This window comes from Ambystoma mexicanum, chromosome 13 (genome assembly GCF_040938575.1).
Source record: "Ambystoma mexicanum isolate Mex_15411 chromosome 13, UKY_AmexF1_1, whole genome shotgun sequence".
NCBI classification, from domain to species: Eukaryota; Metazoa; Chordata; class Amphibia; order Caudata; family Ambystomatidae; genus Ambystoma; species Ambystoma mexicanum.
Window position 1 is genome coordinate 479,765,097 of NC_090938.1, and position 14,222 is coordinate 479,779,318.

The window sequence follows — 14,222 nt, forward strand, 5'->3', positions numbered from 1 at the left end:
GAAACAGAATCTGCTCTTCAAGGAATTGTACAATGTGGGCACACTGGCATGCGGTACTATACGCAGTAACTGCAAAGGCTTCCCCAGACTTGTTTGTAAGAAGCTGAACAAGGGTGCATGTGTGGAATTGCAGTGGGATGATCTGTTGGCAGTAAAATTCTGCGACAGAAGGGATGTGCACATGCTAAGTTCTATTCATGATGAAAGTACTTCACGTGTCACTGTGCAGGAGCAGACTCAGCAGGTGCAGAAGCCCAAGTTTATTCTGGACTACAACATGTACATGGGGGGAGTAGATAAAACAGACCAATTGCTTGAGCCATACCATGAAACACGCAAGTCTTGCATGTGGTACAAGAAGTTGGCAGTACACATTATGCATGTAGCTACGTACAATACTTATGTTGTATATGGTGCAGCTGCTCCAGAAAACAAACTGTCATTTTTGAACTTTGAAAAAGCAGTTATAAAATCGCTAACCATTGTCCATGGTCAACTCTCTACTTTGCAGAAGTAGAAGATTTAACCAGATTGAAAGGACGACACTTTGCCGATTAAGTTCCTGTCACACCCATGAAGACGCAACCATTCAGAAAATGTAAGGTGTGTACAAAACAAGGAAGGAGGAGGGATACTCGGGTGTACTGTTCCCAATGCCCATCCATGCCAGCCCTCTGCCTACAGCCTTGTTTTCTTTTGTATCATACAAAGGAAAGGTATTGGGAGATCAAGTGATTTCGGAAAATGCCTATCATTCCTAGAAAGGGACCTATAGGCTCTCAATTAGTGCATGCATTAGAAAGGAATGCCACTCCAGCTCCCTCCACTGAAGGCGTGCCTTCAACAAGAAAGAAACACCATTCCGACTCACTTCACTTGGCGTACCTTGGCAAGCAATGCTAGTCGAGCTCCCTCCACTTGAGGCGTGGCTTGGAAAGGAACGCCACTTCGGATCCTTCCACTTGAGGCGTGCCTTTGAAAGAAATGTCAATCCAGCTCCCTTCCCTCAAGCGCACCTTGGAAAGGAACGCAATTCGGATGTTTTCACTTGAAGTGTGCCTTAGAAAGAAATGTCAGTTCAACTCCCTCCACTCGAGGCATGCCTTGGACAAGAAGGAAACACCATCCTGGACTTGAGGCGTCCCTTAGAAAGGAATGTCACTCCAGCTCCCTCCACTCAAGGCATGCCTTGGACAAAAGGGAACGCCATTATGGTTCACTCCCCTTTGGCATGCCTTGGCAAGCAATGCTAGCCCAGCTACCTCCACCGAGGCGTGCCTTTAAAGGGAACGCTGTTCCGGCTCCTCCTCTCAAGGCGTCCCTTGGTAAGCAATGCTAGTGCAGCTCGCTCCACTTGAGGCGTGTCTTGGAAAGGAACGCGATTCTGGCTCCTTCCACTTGAGGCATGCCTTAGAAAGGAACGCTATTCTAGTTCTTTCACCTTGAGGCATGCCTTGGCGAGCAATGGTAGTCCAGCTTGCTCCACTTGAGGCGTGCTTTAGAAAGAAACGCCAGTCCAGCTCCCTCCACTCGAGGCGTGACTTCAACAAGACAGGAACACCATTTCGGCTCCCTCCACTTAAGGCGTGTCTTTCAAAATGTGTAAATGCCAGTTTGGCTCCCTCCCTTGAGGGCTAAGTGAAATGGAAATGGGAACTGGGCACCATCTATATGGTGGCAGTGTCTTGTATAACTTGTACCGCACTGCCATGATTTTTATTTACTAAAGTAAACTTCATGTTTTGTATGACTGAAATGTCTTCTTTTAGAATTACTTAGATGTGGTTGGTGTGTGAGAGAGGAAAAGATGAGCTGTCCATGCAGATGTGATTGCATTTTGCCTTCACTGGAGAAATGATTTGAATGTTAGTCGATGTGTATTTAGTGTGCGTATGTTTGCAGATATGGATGGTGTAACATGACTTGAATGCAGGCACACTTGATATGGGAGTTTGAAGAGTTGGTGTGAAAGATATCGCCTGCAGATGAGGTTGCCATGTGAGCAGATGTCCACTTGCTGTAAGTGTGCAGATACAGTTGCTGTGGAGCTGGTGATTTGGTAGTGGTGTGACTGCTGAAATGGATGGCTAGTGAATGAATGGCCAGTAAATCGGTTGGTGCTGTGATGTGGCTTTACTGCTCACAAGATCCTTTTTTTCTTGTGCTAAACCAACCATGCATGTCCTGTTGCACTATGCACTGTATATATGAGAAGAGTGAGGAAAGGTGCCTGTGAAAGGGCTTGATGAGGAAAAACAGGGCTGCAGTAGGTACTGCACAGTGATTCTTGTATTCCCAGAGCACTTGCAAAACGGATCAGTTACCTGTTTCCGCCCAGGTGAGGACACCCATGCATGTTTGGTCTGGCTTTCGTTGGGACACATGTGGAAACCTGGGAAGGTAGGACATGTGTTGTTGCTGGCATGTTTCGGAGGTTTCCTGGTGGCAAGCATCTGAAAATTGTGTTTTTTTCCCCTACATTTTGGACTTTGCCGGGCCTTGTGGGTAATACATTCTAGGGTGATTCGCGAAAGTCAGACCTCTTTGGATTCCCACAGTGTCTTCTTTTCAGAAATGCATGGGGTTCTCTGTTTTCCTTAGTGGCTGCGACACCCCAGGGCCAAATCCTGTCTTTCTCTGGGCGTTTGATGTACCAGTGGTTTAGCCTTTCCCCTTTGCGCCCAGGTAGAGGCACCCACACATGTACCGTATTTCTGTGGCAAGCGACTACAAAGATAGTTTAAGGAGTTTTTGTGAAGTGCCAGAGTGAAAGAAGGGTGCATTGTAGAGTAGTCGCTGGAGGAGGAAAAAGCAGTAGAGAGGGGAAGTCGAGAATTGGAGTGGAAAGAGAGGTGACATCACAGGGTGGAGGCTAGAAGTGTGAAACTGTAGTACGCGCAAAAGGGCAGTGGTAGGTACGAGTAAACGGACTGGATCAAACAGGGTGAGTGCAACACACAGTGGAAATTCCCCCAGAGAACACTAACATTTGCAGAGAGTAAGGACAGTTAGGACGTCCCTAAAATAGTTTAGTCAGCCAGCTCTTAGACCACCACCTTTAATGTGAGTAAGGTATTACACTGTAGGAGTTGCACCTCGGTAGCACTAACAAAGGTTACGAATGCCTTGGTTAGGGAGGAACAGGAGACGAGAAGGATGGCCCTAGGGCTAACAACATTTTAATAAACACCCCTGAATTGTCTATGAGACTTGGTGATTTCTTTGAGCCATCTGTGACATGACAATACTAAATGGCACTACTTTAAACATTGTTAGTGATTTCTTTAAACCCCCATTGTTGTACATTCAATCCAATTTGGCACCCACTTTTACAAGCATTTGAAGTGATGCACCACAGAGTTGGTCATTTTGTTAATTTCCAGGGACAAACAGCATATGATTAAACAGGATCATTCAAATTAGAGAAGCCATGGTTTGTGGGATCCTGAACTATTTAGGGATCTTCCATTCCATTTGTAAACTAGCTTAAGAAAATCACTTGTTTGGTAAGCAGTTTTACTGCCTGTGGAAAACCATAGGAAACTGCACGATGCAACATTTTACGGGTCAACAAATTGATTATAAACTAAAAGTAGGAACGGCTAGGGCAATGACAAGATATCGCAGACTTGCTGAACAGGAGCACATATTCACACTCAGTCATCAAGTTTCAAGATGGTTAATAAAACAGATCACTCGGTTTTGTCCTTTATAAAATGTAAACAGTGCTTCAGATTTTGGATTGCACCATGTCCTGCTCATACATACTCTAGAAAGTTAAACAACCAATATCTGCATCATAGTTTACAGCTAGTTTGCTTTCACTTTGTGCATTGTACATAAGCTTTTGGATAGGCTCAAATTGACAAATGAATTAAGAGAATATAATGTCATGTTAATTTCAATCTCTGACCTGTGTTTTTTTTCTTCAACTGAACATTTTACGGCAGTAGTTCCTTTTCGGTCATATGAGAAGACGACATTATATACCCACCATATTTCATAAAAATATTCTTAATTTGGACAGGTTCAGACTTTTCCTGCACAAAATGCAGCTAATTAAAAATGCTTTAACCTGGGCTGCTGGCCAAACTATTTTTTATCTGCAACTCGGCAGCAATTGTGCATCACTTCCAAAGCCCATTTGCAACTTGTATAACCCATCATTCCTGAAAAACTGTCTGGATGTTATACCCTTTGCACAGTAAGGACATGGAAGACAACTATTCACTGTTATTTCTCCATCCCTATGGTACCCATCACTCTTCTCCATAAGACTGACTGGGCTTTGATAGACGTATTGAAAACATTTATTTCTCTAAAAGCCCATACCTCAAGATAGCTGCTATCTCTCTGCTGCCAACGCCAAGAAACATATACGTTGCAACAATACTGCATATGCATGCTCCTATGATCCTACCCACTAGGCTTATGAACAAGAAAGGTTATTGCCATCAATTTCTGATAAGGTAATACCCACTGACAACAAGGACCGGATGAATTCATAAAGTGCTACCTAGAGGGTTCACCCTAGAGTAGCTCTTCCAGTTTGCCACAATTTATACCCAATGGTTAGGACGTTTCCACTTTGCCCCTGATAAAAAATGACATTTGCAGTGTATACATTGTAGACATTAATAACTATCTGCATAGTAGCAGCTTGGAGTGCTCAACCTTTCACATATGGATCTCACAGCATGTTTTAGAAAATCCGATTAACCGGACTGGTTTTCAGATTTCTAGCACTTCAACCTGTGGAGCACAAAGGCCCATTTATGACCCTATTCAACCAATGCTACGTTTCCCATTGCAGAAATGTAACCAGCAACATTCTGGGCCAGTTACTGACAGAGGCTGAGGTTACAAGACATCTTTTCTATGCACTGAATACAATTCCTAGGCCCAAAGGTTCTCCATACGAAGACGGTTTCTCCAGTCTCACCTGCTGCAGTAAACGAGTACCTTCTTTGTTCTCCGAATGTGATACAGAGTTTGAACTTCATGTACAAGGCAACTGATATTTTGTAAAACCAGGCATTTGCTATGGAAGTTAGATAATGATGGCAGGTAGGGTCTTCTAAGCTCACTGTGTTTGTCCTTTCACTGTTTCATGCAACCCTGTAAATGCTAGTCTTCAAGATGAGGTCAATTTCTTGCCTGTAATTGCTCCGTTTTAAAAAATAAATACACATGAGGATTCTTTTTACTGGTTGGAGACTCTGCCCAGAGAACTTTAACTTGGTAAACTAATATCTAGAATGTTTTCCAAAGCTTCAATGTTAAGTCGCCCTTTGTACTGCAATAAATATGGAATCAATATTAAAGCCAAGGGAGATATAGTATGGGATGGAAGTCTGCGGAAATGCTACTTCAACAACAGCCCCCTCACCTCTTCAGCAAAGGTTGCATTCAGCAGCATTGTTACACATGGTTTCTGCAGTCCCTGTCTTATTCTATATTATCGTACACACGGATGACATCCTGATAAGCATTGAGAAGTCCAAGAAGATGGGCAGCGTGCTCCAGATCTGCATCAGACAAAGACACCTTGGTGTTTGGAATGTACTCCAGCTCTGTCGACAGGGAGATTAAGCCAAGTGAGTCCAACTTCTGTCTCACCTCCCGGAGCAAGGGGATGTCGCAAATAAACTGGGGAGAAAAACATGTTTTACAAAATGTAAACATTCTCAAAGTATTTAAAATGTCAAGCAGACAACCAATTCCATTTTTCAACCCATGGTGAGAAAAATCGTTGTGTGCTACCCCGCACGTTTAGATCCTTTATTTAAAAAAATGACAGAATATGGATCATAAAAACACACAGTACAACAGATTAAAAAGGTAGTAAAAGTGTGATTGAGTGAGCAACAGCTAAAAAAGGCATTTCCCTGAAAGGAAAAAGTCCCCTCCTCCAGTAGGATTCAACAAAAAAGTATTGCAGCAAGGGAGAATGATACCTTAAACTGGAAACTATGTTTAACAAGACGTTACCAGTAGTGATTAACAACATTGTAATCATCGAAATCATCAAAAAATTAAGCAACCCTTCAAATAAATCCAACTCAACAAAAAATGTAAAACAAGTAATGAGAACATTAGAAAAGCATATATTAAACCATATACAATAAAACACTGCATCTCCCTATCCGAAAATACCAATTAACCATATTCAACCCAAAGGAGGACTACTTTACCTAAGTAAATAACTGCTATAAATCCACACAGAATTGTACACCTTCCAGGCCTCGTCTTCGTCATATAACGATGGTGTGACAATATGCAGTTATTTTTTCACAATCCAAACCACTTTAAAAAAAGAACGGATTGATCCAATCCAGTGTAACTAAACCAAGACAGGTTTAGGAATTGTGATGAATCGGAGATGATTCCCTCAGAAACCCCGACCTGGGACCTGTCTCATGTGGCCAGGGAAAGGCAGACACTTCCTGACCCTGAGGGTGGTGTTCTGCAGGAAGATCAAATGCGGTTGGGGGAGAGCAGGACGTTTTGGTGACAACAGGTTAGATTGGTATACACTTGATTTGGTCTCCATGGGCCAGGAGATGATACCCTCTTGCACCAGAAGCACTATAGAATGTTGTTCTTAACATTGTTTTGTTAACACACTGAACACCAAGACATATAAATCATTATTATTAAGGAAGTACAGTAGTGCCCCTCTACATATACTTACGTTGCTTTTCCTCCACATGAGAAGGGTCCCAGGCAAGGGTCTTTGGGATAATCACATCTGATTCATCACAGTTATGTTACGTTATTGGGCATTTGTATAGCGCCTTTTACCATTGGTATGATTCCAAAGTGCTGTGGTTTGAACGCCCTCGGGGACCAGAATCCAGGTCAGTGGAGAGAGTAGTGTAGTAAAGTGCTTGGGTGCACTCGCTATATAGTGCAGCCAAGATGGATTAAGTGGTGTGTATCTGCGTGCTAGGCGTGGTGCAGTGGTTGTGTGAGATCAGTAAAATGTGTGCAGCGAGGCCAGTTGGACTTGTGTAGTTTAGCTTAGTTTATTTATTTATATTGCGCACCTGACCCTGAGGCATCTGGGCACATTTCTTACAATGTTAAAGTTCCAAGACAAAGTGTTTCTTACATATACAGTTGAGACATTTGTTACAATAAAAGTGCAAGTACTCAAGGATACAGTAGGCAGTTATACATGTCAGACAAGCAAACGTTATGAGCGGGATGCCGCTGTGTCCAGGTCAGCAAACCATTTTTTGGTTTTGTGTTTGAAGGCGGGGAAGGAGGGCTCCTCTCTGAGTTGGGTGGGGAGGGTGTTTCAGAGTTTGGCTGCGAGGACGGGGAAGGTAGTTCCTCCTGCTGTTTGCAGCTTAAATCTAGGGATGGACAGTCAGTGAGTCAGCGTGGATCTTAGTGGGCGAAGGGCAGTGTGTGTGGTAAAGCGGTTGGCGAGGTATTCAGGGGCCATGTTGGCTTTGCACTTGTGGGTGATGATTAATGTTTTCAGTGAAATTCTGTGAGTGACCGATAGCCAGTGGGGGCTCCGTCTAGTGTCTGAGATATGTGATTTCCTAGGGAAATTGAGAGCAGCCCTGATGGCATTGTTCTGGGTAACCTGAAGTTTGTTGATGTTTCTTTGGCTAGTCCCAAGGTAAAACACATTGCAATAATCGATTTTGGACAGGATGAGAGTTCTGGCTAGGATGATGCAATTATTAGTTGATAGAAAGGGTCTGCATGCTGTAATTAGCTTACAGGTGTAGGCTGCTGCAGATGCCACTGCATTGGTTTGTCGATGAAGTGATAGGGTGGAATCTAAGTAGATACATTCTGCATTCTGGCAGCGGCAGAGTTTGTGAATGGGATTGTGTGTGCAGCTAGGCCGATTTTCGTGGAGTATAACTGTGCTCTAAATACTATTTGATTTATTTATTTATATAGCACACCGAGCCCTGGGGCATCTGGCAGCATTTCTTACAGGTACACATGATACAAGACGCATTACTTACAGTTACATATGATACATTTGTTACAGACAGATTATTACAGATAGAATGGGGTAGACAAAAGGAGCAGAGGTTACAGTTGAAAATGAGGGGAGTATAGTCATGGGATTCTTAGACTTCTTGCGAAAGAAGCCATGTTTTAAAGTTTTTTCTAAATAGATGGAAGGAGGGTTCTGTTCTTAAGGTAGGTGGTAGGGTGGTCCACAATTTAGCGGCTAACACGGGGAAGATACTGCCTCCAACTTTCTGGAGCTTAAACCTGGGGATCTTTAGGCAGTGAGCTTGGGCAGATCCAGTGGGTTGTGCTGTAGTGTTTCAGGTGAAATTGTCAGCCAGATAAGTGCCTCGCCAAACTGGCGCCTAGTTAAGTGTAAGTGATGGAGTTTTGTACTCTATCCTTTGGTTGACAGAGAGCCGCTGGGTGCTCCATCTTATATCAGAGATATGTTGAGACCTTGGGAGGTTTAATGCTGATCTGAGGGCATTGTTTTGGATTACTTGCAACTTATTAAGGTTGCGTTGACTCGTGCTTAGGTAGAGTGCTTTACAGCATTCAATTTTGGAGAGAACTAAGGTTCTGGCTATGGACGTGCAGTTGGATGTGGAAAGGAGAACAAGTTACTTACCAACTGTAACGTTCTTTCAATTGGATGTTCCTCCCACGTATTCCTCATCTTATGATATTTGTATCCCAGCTCTGCTGCTTTGGATTTTTTTTTTTTCACCAAAGGGCGCTGTGTTCGAGGACGCGGAGTCGAAGTCCCTCGAGAGCCGCCGTCGGGCGTCGACGTCATCCGCTGTATAAGGGCTCGAGCAGCGCCCGTTACCTCAGTTCTGTTTTTACAGTGTTCATGGTCGCATAAGCTGATCAGGCTTTAAATCCTCAGGCTCTTAAGGAAGTTTGAGTGCAACTGGCGTAAACTGTACAGAGGGGTAGGTTGGGAGGGTTGATGCGGAATATGTGGGAGGAACATCCAACAGAAAGAACGTTACAGTTGGTAAGTAACTTGTTCTTCGAATGGATTGTGTCCTCCCAGGTATTCCTCATCTTATGATAGACTCCCATAGCAGTGGTAATCGTGGAGGTGGGAGTACTACAAATTTTAATTATGAAGGACAGCTTTTGCAAATAGTCCTCCTTGATATGAAGTAGAGTCCAGGCACTAATGCTTTACAAAGGTGTGCATTGACGACGAGGTGGCCGCAGCACAAATATCCTGCATCGGGACACCCCTCTGAAGAGCCGTGGAAGTTGCCATGCCTCTGGTTGAAGGAGGCCTTAATCCATCTGGAGGCTCTTTCCCAGCTAATTTGTAGCATTCAGATATTGCTAGAATCATCCATCTGGATAGAGTTTGTTTAGACACTGCAAGGCCCAATTTGTGCCCAGTATATTAAACAAATAGTTGGTCACATTGTCGAAGAATTGTCAATCTGGAAATGTAGAAACTGAGAGCCCTTTTTGGGTCCAGTCTATGTAATCGTTCCTCTTCCTTACTAACGTGAGGCGGAAGATAAAAGGAAGGTAAGACAATTTTTTGTGACAGATGAAAATCAGAAACTATTTTAGGCAAGAAAGATGGTTTGACTTTTAGAATAACCTTGTCCCTATGGAAAATGGTGTGAGGAGGCTTACAAGACAGTGCCTGCAACTCACTTACCCTGCGGGCTGATGTTATAGCCACTAACAGAATTGTCTTAAGAGTGAGAAGTCTTAATGGGCATGTAAAGGTTCGAAAGGGGTACACATGAGAAATTTTAAGACTAGATTTAAATCCCAGATGGGCACCTGAAAAGGTGTTGGAGGGTATACATTTGTCAGCCTTTTCAAGAATTGAATGACTAAAGGCATTTTAAAATAGGATGCCTCTTTCGAAGAGCGCTTAAAAATAGATAGCGCTGCCAAATATCCTTTTATAGCACAAACTTGAAGCCCCAAATTGGCTAAATGTAAAAGAAAAGAAAGTACTGTTGGAGTATTACAAATAAATGGATCCACATTCTTATCCCTGCACCAGTTACTGAACTTGTTCCAACAACACCGATAGAGGGATTTTGTTGCTGGCCTTCTAGCCAAAAGCAAAATCTCCATTACGTCATCCGGGAGGTCCCAATCCTTATATCTTAGCCTCTCAGAAACCATGCGTGAAGGCTGAGTGTTTTGACCTCTGGATGGAGAACCCGACCTTCCTCTTGTGAGAGAAGATCCTCTCTTTGTGGAAGACTTATTAGAGGGCAGATGGACATGTCCAGAAGGTCCGGGTACCACATCCTCCTGGCCCAATCCGGGGCAATTAGGATCATGGTTTTCCTTAACTTTCTCAACCTCCTGATTACTCGCGGAATCACGGAGACAGGGGGAAACGCGTAAAGGAGTGGAAATACCCAGTCCACTACGAATGCGTCCCCTAGAGCTCCTTTTGGGGGAAATTCCCCTGAGCAGTACAGTTCGCACTTCCGGTTGGCACTGTTCACATACAGATCCACGCAAGGGCTTCCCCAAAGGGTGAAGATCTCTTGAAGGACCTCCTGAGCTAGTTCCCATTCGTGGGATACTGTGCTCTGCCTGCTCAGACCGTCCGCCGCCGTGTTCAGCTCTCCGGCTAGGTGAACTGCCGATAGAGAGATTCCTTCTTGCATTGCCCAGAACCAGAGCTGCATTGCCTCTCTGCACAGTGGAAGTGATCCTACGCCTCCTCTTCTGTTGAGGTAGTACATGGCAACCGTGTTGTCCATCATTATCAGGACATTCTTTCCCTGTACAGAGGGCAGAAAAGCCTTCAGCGCTAGTCTGATTGCCGTTAGCTCCAAAAGGTTGATGTGTACTTTGGACTCTGATGGAGACCAACAACCGCTGATTGTCAGATCGTTGGTGTGGGCTCCCCACCCTGTGAGTGAGGCGTCCGCCACTATCGTTATCTCTGGCAATGGTTGCCAAAAAGGTTCTCCCTTGAGGATATTCTCCTTGCAAGCCCACCATAGGAGATCCTGAGTCACTTTGGTCGAAACTTGTAGAAGATCTGACATCTCCCTCGAAAACTGGGACCATTGAGTCCTGAGGGCCCATTAAAGGGATCTCATAATCAATCTGGCCTCTGGCACCAGAAAAACGCAGTATGCCATGAGGCCTAGCAACCTTAGAAAGTCAAATGCCGGTAGATGTTGGGCATTTTGAAACTTCATTACCATCTGCAGAATGTGGTGAGCTCTCTTCTCGTGAGGCGAAGCTTTCCCTGAGGAAGTGTCCAGGATTGTTCCGATGAATTGGAGTTTTTGGTTTGGAATCATTTGTGACTTCTTGTAATTGAGAGAGAAGCCCAGACTGTGTAAGAAGTGGCAGGTCAAGGCTAGATGTTCCTGAGCTCGTTCGGGTGAACTCGCCCTGATTAGCCAATCGTCCAGATAAGGGTAGATGTGAATCCCCCTTCTTCTGATACTCACTGCCACCAGTGGTGGTCCATCAGCTTGGTGAAAACCCTCGGGCAGACGTCAGCCCAAATGGTAGAACCCGAAACTGATAATGAGAACCACCAATTGCGAACCTCAGGTACTTTCTGTGCTTGAGATGGATTGGCACATGAAAGTAAGCATCCTCAAGGTCCAATGAAACCAGCCAGTCCTGAAGCTGAAGAGCCTGAAGGATCTGAGAAAGGGTCACCATCTTGAACTTGTCCTTCCTGAGGAACGTGTTCAAGTTTCTTAAATCCAAGATGGGTTTCAATCCTGCGTTCTTTTTGGGAATGAGAAAATAGGGGGAGTACCAGCCCTTGTTCCACTCCTCTACAAGTACATGTTCTATTGCACCTTTCTCTAGCAGGGTTCAAATCTCCTGCACAAGGAGCGGGTCTGGAATTTTTACAGATTTGGCTCCCGGTGGATGATCTTGAGGTCTTTGATGAAAAGGAAGACAGTAACCATGGGTCACTATCTCTAGTGCCCAGGCATCTGACGTAATGCCCCGCCATTCGTCCAGACACTGAGTGATTCTGCCTCCCACCGGTGTCTTGTGGGTTAAGACCTCAAAGTGGCATTGCAGCGGCTGCAGCATTGGCTGAGGAGGTATTAGCTGCTGCTGTGGCTGATCTAGCACCTCTCTCTTTTCCACCACGAAAGGGTTTTTCTCTGTTGGCCTCTCTGACCGGCCTGCACCCTCCCTTTTCCAAAAGAGGAATAGAAGCGAAAAGGGCGTCTCTTCCAGGAAGATGAGCCTGCATAAGAGTGTTGTTGAGGTTGCCTTAAAGCGGCACTAAGGGATTTTGCTGCCACTTTTCAGGTCTGCAGCTTCAAGCTTTCGTCCGCCTTGCTGCCAAACAACCTTAAGCCGTCAAAGGGCATATTAAGTAACCTAGATTGCACATCAGGTGCAAAGCCAGACTTCCTTAGCCATGCAAATCTGCACAGGACCGTGCTAAATGCCATGGACCTGCTTACACTATACGCAGTGTCCAGTCCTGACTGAAGGCATTCCTCCATAGCCCCTTTACCATCTTTTACTATAGCCAGGAATCTATCCGTTCCTCACCTTTCCGGGATGCGTTCAGCCGCTGATGACATGCAGTCCCACAGGGTATATGTAAATCTAGCTAATGTGCAAGTGACATTAGTAGATTTAAGGGCCATACTGCCCGAAGAAAAAACTTTCCGGGCCCAAGCATCAACTTTTTTATCATCCCTGTATGGTGGTATTGATGGGTTAGCTGATTGCCTAGTGGAGGTTGTAGCTTGAGCCACTGGACTTTCAGGGAGGGATGTTTAGATAAATATTCTGGATCTGCTAAAGATGGCCTATATTTTGGTACCAGTTTCTTATTTACTGCTGATATAGAATGAGGAGTATTCCACTTTACCATCACCATTCTTTACAGTGCTTTATGGAATGGAAGAACAGTATCTTTTAAAGGACCTTCACTCCGGATGTCAGTCATGTCATCCTGGTCGAAATCTGGGGAAGCTGCCTTTCAACCCATAAAATCAATGACCCTTCCCGTATGATTCCTATAACTAGGATCAGCATGATCTGTAGGGTCTGGTCTTTCAAAATCCACTTCAGGTGAAGAGTCTAAGCTACTGGCATTTTGGAGACAGTCATGAAGATCTGTTATTTTAGACTCTGGGTTCACTAGCTCTTCAGGGACCTCTCTGGCTCCAAACCTAACTCCAGCTGGAATGACATCCTCTTCAGAGGAATGTTCTTCATATATGGATGACATGGAACTTAAAAAATTCCTGTCTAGTATGAAGGTGGAAAGTCTTTTTAGGTAAAGAAGGTGGAATCGACCTAGATATGGACAATGGCGTCGACTTGGGTCTTGGAATGAAAGAAGGCCTTGATAAAAGTGTTGAAGGTGTCGATAGAGAAGACGCTGGCTTCGACTGTGTCGAAGGTGGCTTCGATACAGCCAAAGGTGTTGACGTCATTTTTGTCAGCGGTTTCGACGCAGTAGTTGTCGACTGTGTCGAGTCGAGTTTTGACTTCGACGCCGATGTCGATTCTGCTACCACCGATTTATGCACCGGAGGCTTTGACTTAGTATGCGGCGTCGGGGAACTTTCCGTTGAAGACACTCTCAACTGCTTTTCAACTCTCGCATGTTTAGATATTGATTTTTCTCTGTCACTTTTAGAGTGGGTAGAGGCATGATCACCACGCGGCAACTTCGAGGGTGTATGGGCCGCTTTCTCAAATATTTTAAGCATCGAAGCCCTAAAGGCCTCCCATTTTTCTGGGGAATCATGCTTTGATGGATAAGTTACTATCCTCTAAGAGGGGGACAAGGAGGAAGAAGACCTGTGACGCCGCATTTTTGACTTTTTAGTGGAAGACGAGGAAGATTTCCCAGAACGACTCTTTGATCTCGACCTCCTCGACTCATGACGAGATTTTCGACTGGATTCATCCGAATCCTTTTGTCTTTTAGAAGACTTATACTTCTCCCTCTACCGCCAGTTTACCTCTACGTTCCCTAAGAGCCTTGTTGGACATGGCCTGACAGGACCCGTACTCGTCAACCCGATGGTCTGGGCTGAGGCACCATAGGCAATTCCAATGGGGATCGGTTATCGACATTTTCGTACCACATTTCTGACATTTTTTTAACCCTGTCTTGGGTGTGGTGGGAGTGGATGATGAGGACATCGTGGAGGAAAAATCTGATGCGCCGTTGATAACACGAAGCAGTTGCGTCGGAAAAACAGAACTGAGGTAACGGGTGCTGCTCGAGCCCTTTATAC

At 44.7% G+C, this 14,222-nt stretch overlaps 1 protein-coding gene across 2 annotated transcripts in view; it reads right to left on the bottom strand.

Annotated features, from left to right (window-relative positions):
- Positions 1-3,161: 3,161 nt before the first annotated feature.
- TACO1 (translational activator of cytochrome c oxidase I) overlaps positions 3,162-14,222 on the bottom strand; it is a 250,087-nt gene continuing 239,026 nt past the window's right edge. For both annotated transcript variants that reach the window (XM_069634123.1, XM_069634124.1), the window contains exon 6: positions 3,162-5,649. In XM_069634123.1, the coding sequence (XP_069490224.1) occupies positions 5,449-5,649 (201 nt within the window). In that variant the 3' untranslated portion in view covers positions 3,162-5,448. The remainder of the gene's footprint in view (positions 5,650-14,222) is intronic.